Source organism: Bos javanicus, chromosome 17 (assembly GCF_032452875.1).
Source record: "Bos javanicus breed banteng chromosome 17, ARS-OSU_banteng_1.0, whole genome shotgun sequence".
NCBI classification, from domain to species: domain Eukaryota; kingdom Metazoa; phylum Chordata; class Mammalia; order Artiodactyla; family Bovidae; genus Bos; species Bos javanicus.
In genome coordinates, this window is record NC_083884.1 from 41031772 (window position 1) to 41046957 (window position 15186).

At 41.5% G+C, this 15186-nt stretch overlaps 1 protein-coding gene across 5 annotated transcripts in view; it reads right to left on the minus strand.

Annotated features, from left to right (window-relative positions):
- RXFP1 (relaxin family peptide receptor 1) overlaps positions 1–14709 on the minus strand; it is a 128366-nt gene extending 113657 nt beyond the window's left edge. For 2 of the 5 annotated variants that reach the window (XM_061384325.1, XM_061384323.1), the window contains exon 1: positions 14380–14708. In XM_061384325.1, the coding sequence (XP_061240309.1) occupies positions 14380–14428 (49 nt within the window). In that variant the 5' untranslated portion in view covers positions 14429–14708. Of the gene's footprint in view, positions 1–14379 lie in introns of all 5 variants that reach the window. The other 3 variants (XM_061384327.1, XM_061384324.1, XM_061384326.1) reach the window with 2 other exon arrangements.
- Between the last annotated feature and the right edge of the window lie 477 nt (positions 14710–15186).

Here is a 15186-nt window from a genome sequence, read left to right on the forward strand (position 1 = left end):
AAAACCTCCTTCCAATTGCTGATGCCCTAAGTCCAAAGTCATTTTTGAGTGCGGCTCACTGAGACTCACAGTCTGTATCCAAGGATATCCTCCAACTTCATCTCCCAGCCTGTCCTCCTGCCCTCCTCTTAAGACCCCACTTTCTCCTAGTTTCCCAGGCCTGGCCCCACCCACTCTCCACCTGTTCCTGCCCTGCCTTGACCTCTTCCCCCAGAAGCAGCAAGTGGGAGATCTGGATTGAGTTCACCTTGCATGGTCAGTTTGCTCATCTGTCCTATAAAATGAGAGACAGTATACATAACGATGCACCATGATTTTAGTATTTGTATGGCAAGTGGAAAGAACTCAGATAAACATGAATTCACATCCTGCATTAAGCACTTAGGAGCCTGTGATCTTGGCAATTCCACAAGTCTCTCTGAGACTGAGTTCCTTCTCTGGGGAGGGGAGGATCCATCGCCCTTCATGGTTCATAGGAAGATTTAATTAGACAACACTTCCAAGTGTTTATCATTTAACCATAACTTCAGTACTGTAACTGACTCTAATTACAACTTCAGCAATTATAAATAATTCATGTTAATCATCAGAATATGGCAACTTTGGCCTAGCACATTTCATGTCTCTAAGCACACTATGAATCATATTAAAAATTTGAAAGTTTCCTCAGAATGAATTTAAAAAGTAGGTTCCTGGGGACTCATTAGACATGTGTGCTTGTGATGGTGCAGCTTCTAGGTAGGATGGGATCGTCACACCAGACTCCTCTTTGTTCCTCTTATTTATCACAAACTCTGCTGTTTAGACATTCTGTCAGAAAGAATTTCTGGAAGACAGTTAATAGACCAACACAATGATTTGGGATTTGTCACTATTTGAGTAACACTTCTCTGTTTTGGTGGTTTTATCTATAGTATTGTGATTCATGTTGGTTAGAGCCACAAGAAAAGAAAGCATTAAATAAAATGTAGGTAAAAGACATTGAAAACAAAAATAACAGAAAAGGTAAGTGAAATAAGAATAGCTGATCTGGGCCACAGAATGGAAGAGTGGGAGGAATAGTACCAGAAAGAGCGTAGAGTTTTGAGTCATGATATTTGAGATAGAATCCGAATAGGTGGGCACATTTTTGGGTGATTAAAAAAAACTACCAAGCTTCCCAAGTGACTCAGTGGTAAAGAATCCGCCTGCCAATGGAGAGACATGGAAAATCTGGAGGAGGAAATGGCAACCCACTCCACTATTCTTGCCTAGAAAATCCCACGGACAGAGAAGCTTGGAGAGGTCCACAGGGTCGCAAAGAGTCGACATGCCCGAGCATGCATGCACACATGTAAAAAAATCTAACAAACGAAGATACCCCTCTGGTAAAGTGAATAACATTATCTGCTACCATTATGAAAATTTTGCAAATCCTGATTTTTCTTTAATTGAAAAATTTTTATAATTGAAGTATAGCTGATTTACAGTGTTGTGTCAATGTCTGCTGTGCAGCAAAGTGACTCAGTTACACACATGCATACATATGTTCTTTTATCTTTCGAAGTTTCTTGAAAGTGGGAGTAAATATGTGTCTTCCCTGCATCCGCTTAACAGTGGTGGAAATACAGCTAAATATTTCATATTATATATTTTGAACATTCTCAAGAGTTCTTATTTTACTAATACATGTCATTGTAATTATTACTTCAAACTATTGATGTTTTGTGTTTATAATTCTCGCTTGTCAAATGCTCCATGCTTTTAGCATTTATCCAAATATGCTGTCTTGTTGGTTATTCCTTTTTTTTCACCCTTCCCTGGCCATATGAGGCAGACAGACTGTGCTTGATTCTAGATGAGTGTCTTTAGATATGAGCCCATTCTGGGACTGTGCCATATATAAGAGCTTTATAAAAAATGACTTTATTAATATTATTATTTGGCCAGGCGGTATGTGGGATCTTCCTTGACCAGGGATGGATGTTGTGCACCCTGCAGTGGGAGCATGGAGTCTTAACTACTTCCCAGGTGGCTCAGTGGTAAAGAATCCACTTGCCTGTGCAGGAGACATGGGTACGATCTCTTGGTTGGGAAGCTCCCCTGGAGGAGGAAATGGCTACCCAGTCCTGTATTTTTGCTTGAGAAATTCCATGGACAAAGGAGCCTGGCAGGCTACAGCCCATGGGGTTGCAAAGTCAGAAGGGACTCAGTGACTGAATAACAACAACAACCAGGAAAGTCCATAATGGATTTATAAGGGTTACACTAACATCATTACCAGTCCATTCTGAAGGAGATCAGCGCTGGGTGTTCTTTAGAAGGAATGATGCTAAAGCTGAAACTCTAGTACTTTGGCACCTCATGCGAAGAGTTGAGTCATTGGAAAAGACTCTGATGCTGGGAGGGATTGGGGGCAGGAGGAGAAGGGGATGACAGAGGATGAGATGGCTGGATGGCATCACTGACTCGATGGACTTGAGTCTGAGTGAACTCCGGGAGTTGGTGATGAACAGGGAGGCCTGGCGTGCTGCGATTCACGGGGTCGCAAAGAGTCGGACGCGATTGAGCGACTGAACAGAACTGAACTGAACATCATCACCAACACATATCCACTGTATCTTGTCCCTCCTGCCTCTGCATCATGGCCAGCTAGGTGGTTTCACTGAGTTCTTTTATCTGAGGGCTTGGTCTCTGTCTGCAAACACTATTTATTTTAATTCAATACCACACGCCATCATTCTTTCTTTGATTCCTCCATAACTCCAGCCTTGTTAAATTCCATTTTTGATCAGTACCAGATTCATTCTCCATTTATCAATTCAGGCATTCACGATGACTATTCTACAGATAGAGTGTTGACAGGATATAGTAATAATAACTGGTTTGGCCTTAACCTGTCTGTTATCATTTTAATTTAATAATTCTAGCTCATGTCTATGCATGTCTACAATATATACATTATGTCTTATATTCTGAACTCTTGGAGGGAAGGGAATACATCTATTAATATCTTTGTGTGGATAATGGACCATGAGATAATAAAAATCTGCTGCATAAACTAGCTTAGGAATCTTGAAAAAAGATGCCCAGGAGCCAGCAGCATTACAAAATGATTTGTACAGGTGTTTTTTTTTTTTAATTAAAATGAACTTGATGGACAAATGAGTTGCCATGTTATTCCAGGTCAACATTAGCGATGGATGCTCAGTTGCCCCCAAAAGTTATTGAAAAAACAAAAACTATCCTTCTTCCAGGAAGCATTAACTGTTGTGCTGTGAGCTTAGAAGTTCAGGGGCAAGGACTGCAATCAGAAAGGCAGAAGTAAAAATCTATATTTAGCCTAGCCAAACCAGCCACTTCTCCTGATGTTAACACAAAGAGGGGGTTAAGTGGAGGTCCAGAAAACTTACAGCATGACCACTGATGTCTTCTTGTCTTAATTTGAAATGTGTGAGAAAGCAGAACATTTATAAACCACAAGGCAGTTTTGCAATTTCCAACAAATCAGCCACAATGCAGGAAGTAAAAATGGCAAATCTTTTGGACCATCGAAAATGAGTCAAACATTTCCAGCCTGCTCTGGGAAAAACCTATTAAAATATCAAAAGGCTGGAGTAAGCAGCAGAGAGTGAGAGAAAAGGATAAAAAGGAAAGGCGAGGATCAGAGGCTTTGCAAGTGAACGCAATGGGAGTGTGATTGGTGTTCTCAGGGCTCCATGCGCCTGAGAATTTGATCAGTTATTTCATTAATCAGTACTTGCAGTATGTGTGCTGGATAAAGGCTTCCAAAAAAGCCTCTCTCAGCTTCTCTGACTTCTCCCAGTAGATCCAGGCATATACATTTACAAATTTTGTTCACAGTTTGTCAATTCATGTCCATTTGTATATCTAGGTCTGTAACATTTCAATTTCAAATCTGTAAAGAAAGCTATCTCTGTTGAAATGACTACAACTACAGAAATTTGCAAGATCATAAGTTTCTTACACTGGGAGGATGAGGTATTGGAACCATCTTCCTAAATAATGCAGAATTAGCTTGGGTTTGATTCCTGGGTCAAGAAGACTCCCTGGAGAAGGGAATGGCAACCCACCCCAGTATTCTTGCCTGGAAAATTCCATGGATAGAGGAGCCTGACGGGCTACAGTCCACAGAGTCACAAAGAGTTTGACACGACTGAAAGACTAACACAACAACGAAAAGCCAAAAATCTCCATGAATCTGGGTAACGGTGGAATGAGGTTGGAAGGATAAGGTATAATGTGCATAGAGTGTGTTTAATAGGCAGTTGTCCTCTATGAAAGGACGAATTTGTGAGGAGAATCTTTGGGAGAAAAGGTGGGTAGAAATAAGGATTCCGGTTGCAAGGTTTGTGACCAAAATCTCTAGTGTAAATTTTGTCAGGAGGTGTGGTGAGTCTGAGGAATAGAGACAAAAGTTCACATAAAAAAAGAGAGAAGGAGGAACTGGTTGGTTAGGACTGGGAATTAGTATCTGGGCCACCCAGAGGCCAGAGTGGAGATGCTGCTGAGATTCCACTGGGAGGGATGAGAAGGAGGAGGAAGTGAGCACGGAGAACTTGCAGGAAGTGGGAAAGTGCCTGAGGAGACTTGCTTAATTTTCACTTTATCTCTCGATGCCTGGAGCCAAAATACGAAGACAATCTCACCCTACATGATAAACAGAATGTTGGACTGGTCTGGGAGTCAAGAGCTTACTACTTGTATGGGGTTTATTTGCTACTGAACCATGAATTGTTGATATTAATACCTGCGGGGAGCATCACGCAACAGTGAAGGTGCATTGCAGGACTTCTGTAAGCGTCCTTTCATGCTCCATGAAGTTGGAAAACCGACTTCATCACACGACTCCATCTCGGGAGATGGTGTGTGGGCTGTGGGGGCGGGGGGAGGGGGCAGGAGGAAAGGAAGTTCAGGGGCCTGTGTCCTTAGGAACAGAGTCTCCACTGCGCCCCCTCCCTCTCCCCCTCCAGCATCAGCCTCAGAACAGATACAGAGACAGAAGACATGGTATTTTGGGGTAGGGAGAAGGAAGGGATTGTGAGAAGGATTAAACACATAAGCATTGGTGCCCAGGCTATTTGAGGATAATAGATTAAGTTCCCTGCAAACGAATCTTCAAGTTGTGAACTTTCAAAGATGCAAACATGTGTTCCATCAGTGTCAGGCATGAGTGACATTGCAGCTTGCCCTCCATATCCTATTGCTGATGGTCCTTCAGTTCTACTATGCTGCTGCTGCTGCTGCTAAGTCGCTTCAGTCGTGTCTGACTCTGTGCCACCTCATAGACGGCAGCCCACCAGGCTTCCCTGTCCCTGGGATTCTCCAGGCAAGAACACTGGAGTGGGTTGCCATTTCCTTCTCCAATGCATGAAAATGAAAAGTGAAAGTGAAGTCGCTCAGTCGTGTCTGACTCTTCACGAGCCCGTGGACTGCAGCCTACCAGGCTCCTCCATCCATGGGATTTTCCAGGCAAGAGTACTGGAGTGGGGTGCCATCGCCTTCTCCCAGTTCTACTTTATCCCACCTCATCTCCCTCCTCCACTCAGTAACTCTTCTCGCCTGTTCACTCGATGCCAGCTCCTGCGTGCTAGCTGTTGTACTGTACTACTGTACACTTCAAGATACTGTACTGTAAGATTAAAAATGTTTTCTTTATTTTTTGTGTTTGTCTTTTATGTATTATTCGTGTGAAAAGTATCATAAACCTTTTACAGTTCAGTACCATATAGCCAATTGTGTTAGTTGGGTATCTAGGCTAACTTTGTGGGACTTGAACAAATTGGACTTAACGAACAGGCTCTTGGAAAGGAACTTGTTCATATGTGGGGCACTTACTGTATGGAGACTAGGAAATGTCTGTCTTGAAGTGAGAAGAACTGAGGTTCTGATCGCATACCAACCTCTCCTGGGACGTGGATGGTTTCCTCCTGCACTCCTGCAGAGCCATCAGTCTCACGTGGCCTGCAGCACAGGCAGGAGGCCTCCTGTGCTTCATGAGGATGCCCCGACAGCCACATTCACTCATCTGCATGGCATGTGATGAAAACGATGCATCTTATAGCCGTCTGGAGAATAGCATGGGAGTGAGGGATGTGGAGAGCGGACACATCTACGGGCTCTGAATTTCCTCTGACAATTTGAAAAGCCGTTTCCTTTAAAGTTGGACCTGACGACAAGCATGGACTTGGGAAGGCGTCCTTAGAACCTTCTCTCCTCTGTCCAGTCTCTCCTTGGTGAAGAGAATGGTTTAAAATGTTTATCTGCGAGGCAGGTGTGTGGAAGTGTGACACACGATAATGCAAGATCAATGTATTTGCAAATCTTAATTTTTGAGGCTAGGATTTTGGTGGGTAATAAATGTAATTTAATAACTGTGGTTTAGCTTCTTTCTATTTAAAGGTGATGCTTTACCCTGCTGATTTTTCTTGCCCATCCTGTCCTACATATGAAATTGGAGGCATACTTTTAAAAGCGAGTAAAAGATAAGAAAGCGGAAATAAAAGAGAGCACAGTTATCTAGGCTCGGTTTCTTCTTACATGAAAATGAGGGCGTTGTACGATATGAGCTTTACATCTCCTTTGAACTCAAAAAGTCTAATTATGTGAAACAAATTAAAAAAGTACTTGAGAGATATGAGGAAACTGTTCAATCAAATTGCAATTCACTGGAGACTCAGACTGCTGGAGGCAGAAAAAGAGATTTCATGTAATGTTACTTTACATGAATGAGGTAAGAATCAGGAGAACAAACTGTCAGGAGAAAAATAGTCCAACGAAATGTTTTTATCAATGAATTAGCTCATGTAACTGTGTGGCCACCCAGGTCAAGCACACACTCAACTCTCTACCAAAAACAGAAAAATGATTTCAATCTCAACTGAAAAAAACAAGGAATAAATATGTATACATTGCTACTAAAAAATAAAGTCTCAGCTGCCTTTGACTTAGAGGGGTGGAAATCAGGGGTGGGAAGAAGCCTCCAAAGGAGGGAATATATGTATGTGTTGTGCTAAGTTGCTTTAGTCATGTTTGACTCTTTGCGATTTCATGGACTGTAACCCGCCAGGCTCTTCTGTCCATGAGGCTCTCCAGGCAAGAATACTGGAGTGGGTTTCCATGCCCTCCTCCTGGGGATCTTCCCGATCTAAGGATCAAATCCGTGTTTCATGTCTCATGCATTGACAGCCAGGTTTTTTACCTCTAGTGCCAGTTGGGAAGCCCAGATATACCTATGGCTGATTCACTTTGTTGTACAGCAGAAACTAATACAACATTGTAAAACAATTATACACTAATTTTAAAAAATAAAAGAAAATCTCAACTGCCTTCTAAAAAGGGTGAATCTTATGATTAGAGAATGCAACAGATTATCTGCTGTCCCATTTTGAGGCTAATCACTTGGGCACCTTGACTAAAGGTGAACCTGGAATTTGAGTTTGGAGATGGGTTAAGGAGAGATATCTGTGTGTTCTTCATCATAGAATGAGAACTTGAGCTCTTGGGCCAATGTAGGTGGTGGGCAGAGATGTGGAGAGAGGAGCTGGCATAGTGACCAGAGGCCAGGGCTCTACATGGCCTGGAACAGCCAGTGGAGAAGCCAAGGGTCCCCTTCCCCCAAAATAATCCTTACTTTTTTTGAGAGCACTGAATATTAAAAAAACAACAACATATTCGTTATTAGAGAAGAATTAAGAAATAAGGGGTGTGTGTGTGTGGGGGGGGTGCATGCTCAGTTGTGTCTGACTCTTTGCATGCATGCTCAGTCACTTCAGTTGTGCCCGATTCCGTGCAACCCCATGGACTGTAGCCCGCAGGCTCCTCTGTCTATGGGATTCTCCAGGCAAGAATACTGGAGTGGGTTGCCATGCCCTCCTCCAGGGGCTCTTCCCAACCCACGGATGGAACCCACATCTCCTTTCTCTCCTGCATTGCAGGTGGATTCTTTTCCCACTGAGCCACCTGTGAAGCCCAAAAAAACATTGACTTCTTTGGTTCTAGTTAATTCAGGTAATAATGAAACAATTATAAAATAAATTTAGCAGAAAATCAAATCTCCAAATTATTATAAAATACAATGATTTTGTAGGAAAATGTCAATTTCTAACACAAATAACCAGAGATCCCAATTTATGCTGTTCTTTTAAAATTTCCATTCAACATTTATCTTGGCTGTGATAGAGAATAAAACCTAAATTTTAAATGCTCACAACTCACCCTCATTTTATTCCAAAGAAGGAAAGAGCTTTTGGTTTCAGTGATGCCGCCTTGTTGATCTGATCAGTATGATGGGTAGAGGCGCAGATTTGAAGATGATGAGAGGGTGTTGGGCCACAGTAGGTAAAACAGGGAATAAGCTGCTGTGGTTGTGCAGACAACGAAGGCAGAAAACATCCAGCGGGTGGGAGAGGTGGGCTAAGATGAGAATTACGTCACTATGGATTGGTTCTCCCTGTGTATAAATCTCTGTGACATGCGCTATCAGCAAAAGTGCTTTCAAAGCAAAATCCTGGAATCAATACAGGTTGAGTGTAGTGTTCTATTCATTCAAGTTATTTCCACACCTTTCCTCATCCATAAATTCTTGGTGCTTAATTGGAAGTGTCTGCAAAGCAGATGGTACTGGCCAACAGGAGGAGATGCACAAATACAGAGCATGGATTTTTCAGACTCCTGGGATGGGGATAACCTTGCTTTAGTGGAAACTTTGTTTTTGTTTGGATTTACCAGTTCTGTGACTATGGGCTGGTCCATATTTCTCTATTACTTAATCAGTAAAATAGAGAAATAGCTAATGCATCTGAAGACCATGGGCTAGGCCTTCCCTGGAGGTGCAGTGGTTAAGACTCCACCTTGCAATGCAGGGGACATGGGTTCAAACTCTAGTGCAGGAAGATTCCACATGCCATGGAGCAACTAAGCCCACAAGCCACAACTACTGAACCTGAGTGTTGCAACTACTGAAACCTCCATGCCTAGAGCCCGTGCTCTGCTACCAGAGAAGCCACCACAATGAGAAGCCTGCACACCACAGCAAAGAGTAGCCCCTGTTCGCTGCAACTAGAGAAAGCTTGCACAGCAAAGAAGACCCAGCACAGCCAATAAATAAACAAATCAGTCTTAAAAAAAAAACCCAGTGGGTTAGATCAGGGGATCTGTTCAGGTCTCTTTTGATTCTCAGATGTTGAGCTTTAACATGTTGAGCTTGAATCATGTTTTACTAGCATAGGATGTTCGAGGACACAAACTTGGATTGAAATCTCTTTTGCAACACTTACTAAGGAGTGATGCCAGGCTTGCAACTTAGTATTTCACATTTTCTGTTTCCTATTTGTAACGTGAGAAAATCTCTTAAGGTTGTTATAGGGATAAAGTCAGATCATGTTCATAAGCATTTAGCACAGTTTGTGGTCCATGGAAAGCTCTTAATAACTGGCAGTGTATATAACACCATGTATATAACCACCACATCCATAACCACAATCATATAGAACTTGACATTCAAATGGTATAAATGGGTACAGTTTGTTTGTTGGGAGATTTTTGATTACTGTTTCAATTTCCTTACAGTAAGTAAAGTCTATGGATGTGAGAGTTGGACTGTGAAGAAAGCTGAGCACCAAAGAATTGATGCTTTTGAACTGTGGTGTTGGAGAAGACTCTTGAGAGTCCCTTGGACTGCAAGGAGATCCAACCAGTCCATCCTAAAGGAGATCAGTCCTGGGTGTTCATTGGAAGGACTGATGCTGAAGCTGAAACTCCAGTACTTTGGCCACCTCATGAGAAGAGTTGACTCATTGGAAAAAACTCTGATGCTGGGAGGGATTGGGGGCAGGAGGACAACAGAGGATGAGATGGCTGGATGGCATCATCGACTCGATGAACATGAGTTTGAGTAAACTCCGGGAGTTGGTAATGGACAGGGAGGCCTGACGTGCTGCAATTTGTGGAGTTGCAAAGAGTTGGACACGACTGAGCGACTGAACTAAACTGAACTGAATGCAGATCTTATTCACTGATGGATGAATGTATGAAGAAGATGGGATATAGGTCCATAATGGATACTGTTGTTGTTTAGATGCTAAGTGTGTCTAATTTTTTTGTGACCCTGTGTCTGTAGCCTGCCAGGCTTCTTTCTCCATGGGATTTCCCAGGCAAGAATACTGGAGAGGGTTGCCATTCCCTTCTCCAGGGGATCATCCAGACCCGGGGATCAAACCTGGATCTCCTGCATTGTCAGGTGGATTCTTTATTGTTGAGCCACCAGGGAAACCCCCATAGTGGACACTATTAATCCATAAAAAAACAATGCAATCCTGCCATGGGAGACAGCATGGATGGATTTGGAGGGCATTATGCTAATCCTATAGGAAATAAGCCCTTTAATTACGATTTTTTGCCCTGGAACAGAGCATTTACTATGTGCTACGCATTCCAGTACTCTTGCCTGGCAAATCCCATGGATGGAGGAGCCTGGTAGGCTGCAGTCCATGTGGTCGCTAGGAGTTGGACACGACTGAGTGACTTCACTTTCATTTTTCACTTTCATGCATTGGAGAAGGAAATGGCAAACCACTCCAGTGTTCTTGCCTGGAGAATCCCAGGGACGGGGGAGCCTGGTGGGCTGCCGTCTCTGGGATTGCACAGAGTTGGACATGACTGAAGCTACTTAGCAGTACTTAGCAGCATGCTAAGTAAATAAGTCAGATGGAGAAAGTCAAATACCGTATGATTTCATTATATTGGGAATTGAAAAAAAACAAAACAAACAAACGAAATAAGACAAAAACAAATTCATAGATACAGAGATTAGATTAATGGTTACCAGAAGGGAAGGGGGTGGCAGGGAGAGTGAAATGGAGTGAGTGAAGTGGCTCAGTGGTAACGGATGGGTCAATCTAGACTTGCAGTTGTGGTAACTAGACTTGGAGTTGTGACCACTCTGTAGTGTATACAGATGTTGAATTATAATGCTATTCCACCTAAAAATTACATAATACAAATTCTTTTTTTTAAGGACAAAAATTAAGCCTAAATAGAACATACAACTCCAGCCATTTCAGTTTAACAAGTCCGCCCAATGTGTGGAATTAAGCTTGCGAAATGATTTAGCTCCCAGATGTAATCATTTGTTTCTTTTCATACAGATCATGGTGCTGCATTTGCACAGACTTGTTAATTTTCTTTCTGTTTGAGACATAAAGATGTGATTCCAAATTCCTAATTAAGAACAATATGAAATTGTTAGCAACCTTAAAAAAAAGTAAGGTGAACAGTTAGAGATTTCTGTAGCCTGCATTTGGAAAAATTTTTCTCCATCTTTTGGAGGTAGATAAATATGCCAGTATTCCCTTTTCTTGTGTGCTAATGGTCTGTTTTTCGTGTACCAACTATTAGTTCAGAAAACCTCCTGCCCCTTCTTTGTGGTTAGAAGAGACAGTTGCTAGAAGATATGCCAGTGCCAGGACCCACAACAAAGATCAGGTCATCTTGTACGTATTCACTTGAAATCTAAAAGTGAGGACCTTCCCAGCTGGGTCAGTCCTTGGCAAAATACTAAAGTGGATCAAGTTCATATTTGGGGCCTTTTATTTCCTATTTCCTTATTTATTCTCTGCCTATCCAAAGTGTTAAGCAAAATGATTGCTTTTTGCTTGATGATATTGTTTAAGTAACAGTAAAACACTGTGGATAAGGACTTTTTAGGATACAATTCTCCCAGAGGATCATTCTGTAACTTTTAATTTTAGACTCACAAAATGTTGCAGAATACTGCAAGAGGTCCCATAGATCCTTGACCTAGCTTTGCCTAATGGAATCATATATAACCACAGTACATTATCAAAACTGAGAAATTAACATTGTAAGATACAGTTAATTAGACCATAGACAGAGGAAATTTTTAAGAATAAAAATTTCTCAAGGATAAAAGGAAATCTTTTCTGAATCTTCATGTCACCTTCCCACCCCACCTCCTACTGTGCACACCTAGGTTTTTGCCCTTGTCTCAGAACTTGGTGATCCTAGATACCCTTTTCTTCTCCACTCCAACCTTTTAGAGGAGGGATCATGTGGTAGCCATCCTTTAGTCTTATTGTTTATTAAAGTAACTGGCATTCAATAAACATTTTTGAGTAAAAGGGTGACTAACAATTGCTTAGGTCTATAAGGGGCTTTCAGTTTTCAAAGTCCCCTTATTATACACATTATCTCTACCGAGAACATTCATGGTCTAGGAGAAAGAGTGTAGACAATGAAAGCATTCAAACTTTGGGATTTATTAGGTTGAGCCTTCTGACAAGGTAATGAATGTCCTTGGTCTTGCCTTGCTCACGTGCTTAATTACATCTACCTGATCGAGTTGTTGTGAAGATCCAAGGAGGTAATGTATGCAATAAAGAATGAAACAGAGGGGCTCTGGGAGGTAGAGAGGGCATAAGACTTTATTGCCATTTCACTAAGGCTCAGAGGGTAAGTCCTTGTGGACAGTTATAAAGCTCATACAGGGTGCTTCTGTCAAGAACCTTAAGTCTTTCATGGCAGCACACTATCTTTCCCAGGCAACAGGAGATAATGTTAGTAAACAAACCACCAGCAACAACCATGGGGTTAGTTAAGGAGATTTTAGATGTTGTCCTTATGTGGTTGACTTCTTTTGCTATATGCCCAGGAAATCCTCTCTTTGGTAGGGCTTGGTGATGGGATAAGCCAACAGGTGAGTCATGGGTGTGGGTTGCTGGGTTGGGGGCCCCTGTCAAATGCCCTCCAGCCTGCCCACTGTATGGAGGGCATGTATCCAGGAGTCCTACTTGCCCAATTCTGCTTCTGGAGGGCATGGAGGGAGGAGGACTTGGCATTCTCAAGTATTCACAGTGCATTATCAACATTATTTTAAAAATCCAAAGATAAATTTAAAAAGTTGGAGGGTTTTGACAATTATTGTCTTCATCACTATTACCTATTTTTTGCTCATGAAAATAATTTTCTATTGACAAAAGAACATAGAACTTTTCTTTTTTACTAAACATAGAACATTTTTACCACATGACTGGTAACACACTAGCCAAATTGCTTCTCAACTTGCCCTGAATTTCCTTGAATACCTCATACTAGAATGCCTATTTGGAAGTATTCCTTTGGCTTATTTAACCTGCTCATTTCATTGAAATGAGAGAGGAGATGGCAAAATATATTATGGATTTATGAGGCTGTTGCTTGCAAATATCCACAACACTTGGATTATACTAAAACCACCCAGTTTTTGGTGGTGGTGTGCAATTTGACTTTTCACTCTCTAGTTAAAAAATGGCAATGACAGCAGTAAGATCAGAGATGGAGAAAGCTAGGAACTATCATGTTTCTCCAGGATTTGGAATCATTTTCTTGGTTTCACACTATCTTCCATCTTTGACCGTCAAAGTGAGGTGTACTAAGAGGTCAGGAAGACTGGAGATAAAGGAAAAAAATCACTTGCGTGCAGAGTATTCCATCAGGATTGGGAAAGTTACAACTGAAATACACTTTGGGGCATTCCTCAGTACAGTGTCTTAGGGTCAATAAATTTCTGCAAACTTTTAAGAGACAGAGCAATGTAAACATGCTTGTGAATCCAGAAGGTATGAAAGGGACCTAGAAAGTTTTCTTTCTCAATTTGCTTTGACTTTTCTCATCATGTATTACTCAAGAAGGAAAACATTTTATTTCTGTTTACCTAATATAGTTTAAATAAAGTTTAATGCAGAATAGCTCTTTCTTTTCATTAAAAAATAGATTTGTTTTGAAAACAATGTATACAGAGAGGAAGCAAAAAAACTGTCATGATAACAAAAGTAAACTGTCCATCTGGGCTCCTCGTGTGTCTGCGGTTTTCACTGCTTTCTACTTTGCCTTGTTTTTCTTCTCGGGAATAGTGAGAAACCTTGCTAAATAAAAAAGGAGTTTTCTGAAAGCATCTCTCTGTGAGGAGGCAAACCTATGATACAAATCACAAAAGGCTAAGGTAAAAAAGCATTGCAAACACTCAGGAACCAGGAGCAAACAACAGAACATCCCAGGATGTGTCATTGGGCACATTCCTTGAACACAATCTCTTTAAGCACCGCTCCTCTTGAAATATACCATGACTTATGAAACAAATGTTAACGTCAACTATACCAATTGATTGTTATGAAGCATAGATTTACACGGAATGTCAGTATTTCAGCTTTTAATGTAAATACCAGAAATGTATTCCGAAGAATCCTTCTGAAGTGAGATGACAGTTTTACCAGAAAAAAGCATTTGTATCTAAAAAGCATACATGTCAGTAATCAACATTTGTCCTTTTGATTATTTCATAAAATCCTAAGGTAGACAAAATTAAATGCTGAGTATACTTACAAAATTTTCCAAAAATCAAGATGTAGAGGAAGACAGGACGAGATGTCATTTCCTTCCCAGAGAAACTGATGAATGGAAGTGAATACAGTTTGGTCCTGGTTACTGAGTCGCTTCTGCTCACGGTGGTTGCATGCTATTTCTGTCTGCAATCTTAGCAGTTACACAGCAACCTCCCCACCCGCCTCTCCCTCTCTCTTCCCGGTCCTTCTTTTTTCTTTCTTCCTTTCCCTTTCACAGTCTCTCCTCCCCACCCACCTTCTGTAAAAGTCTTAATATTTTTCTTCACACACACACAGATGAAGTTTCAGAGAACACGCAGGCTCTTCTTGTTGACTTTAAATATCGAGCCTCCATCCCCGGCAACAGTCTATAAATGAGGATGTGTACGGACACTGACAAATGTCTGAACTGATCAAAGTTACACAAAGAGACAGAAATCGAGCTTGGAGATGCATCAGGAGCCAAAACTGTTTTTTCCCTGTGTGATTTGGGACTAGGAAAAGTACAGGACTATGAAGCACAAAATGCCTTTGGGGAAAGAACTATAAGGCAGGAGTTAAACTATAACTCAAGTAATCTTTTGTGAGCCGTCTGAGTTTAGGCATTTGAAGGATAGGATGTTCTTCACAGAACAGTCTAAAGGGATGACACACAAATCTTACATTTTCTTGGACTCGTTAGTTTTACTATGGTGGAGACCATGCTGTGTCATTGGTGGTGAAGTAAAACCTTCCTGGGTTTGAGTCACAGTCAGCTTTTTGAGAGTTGTGGAGCCACTGATTCTTGGCCGAGCCTTGCCTCCCTGGA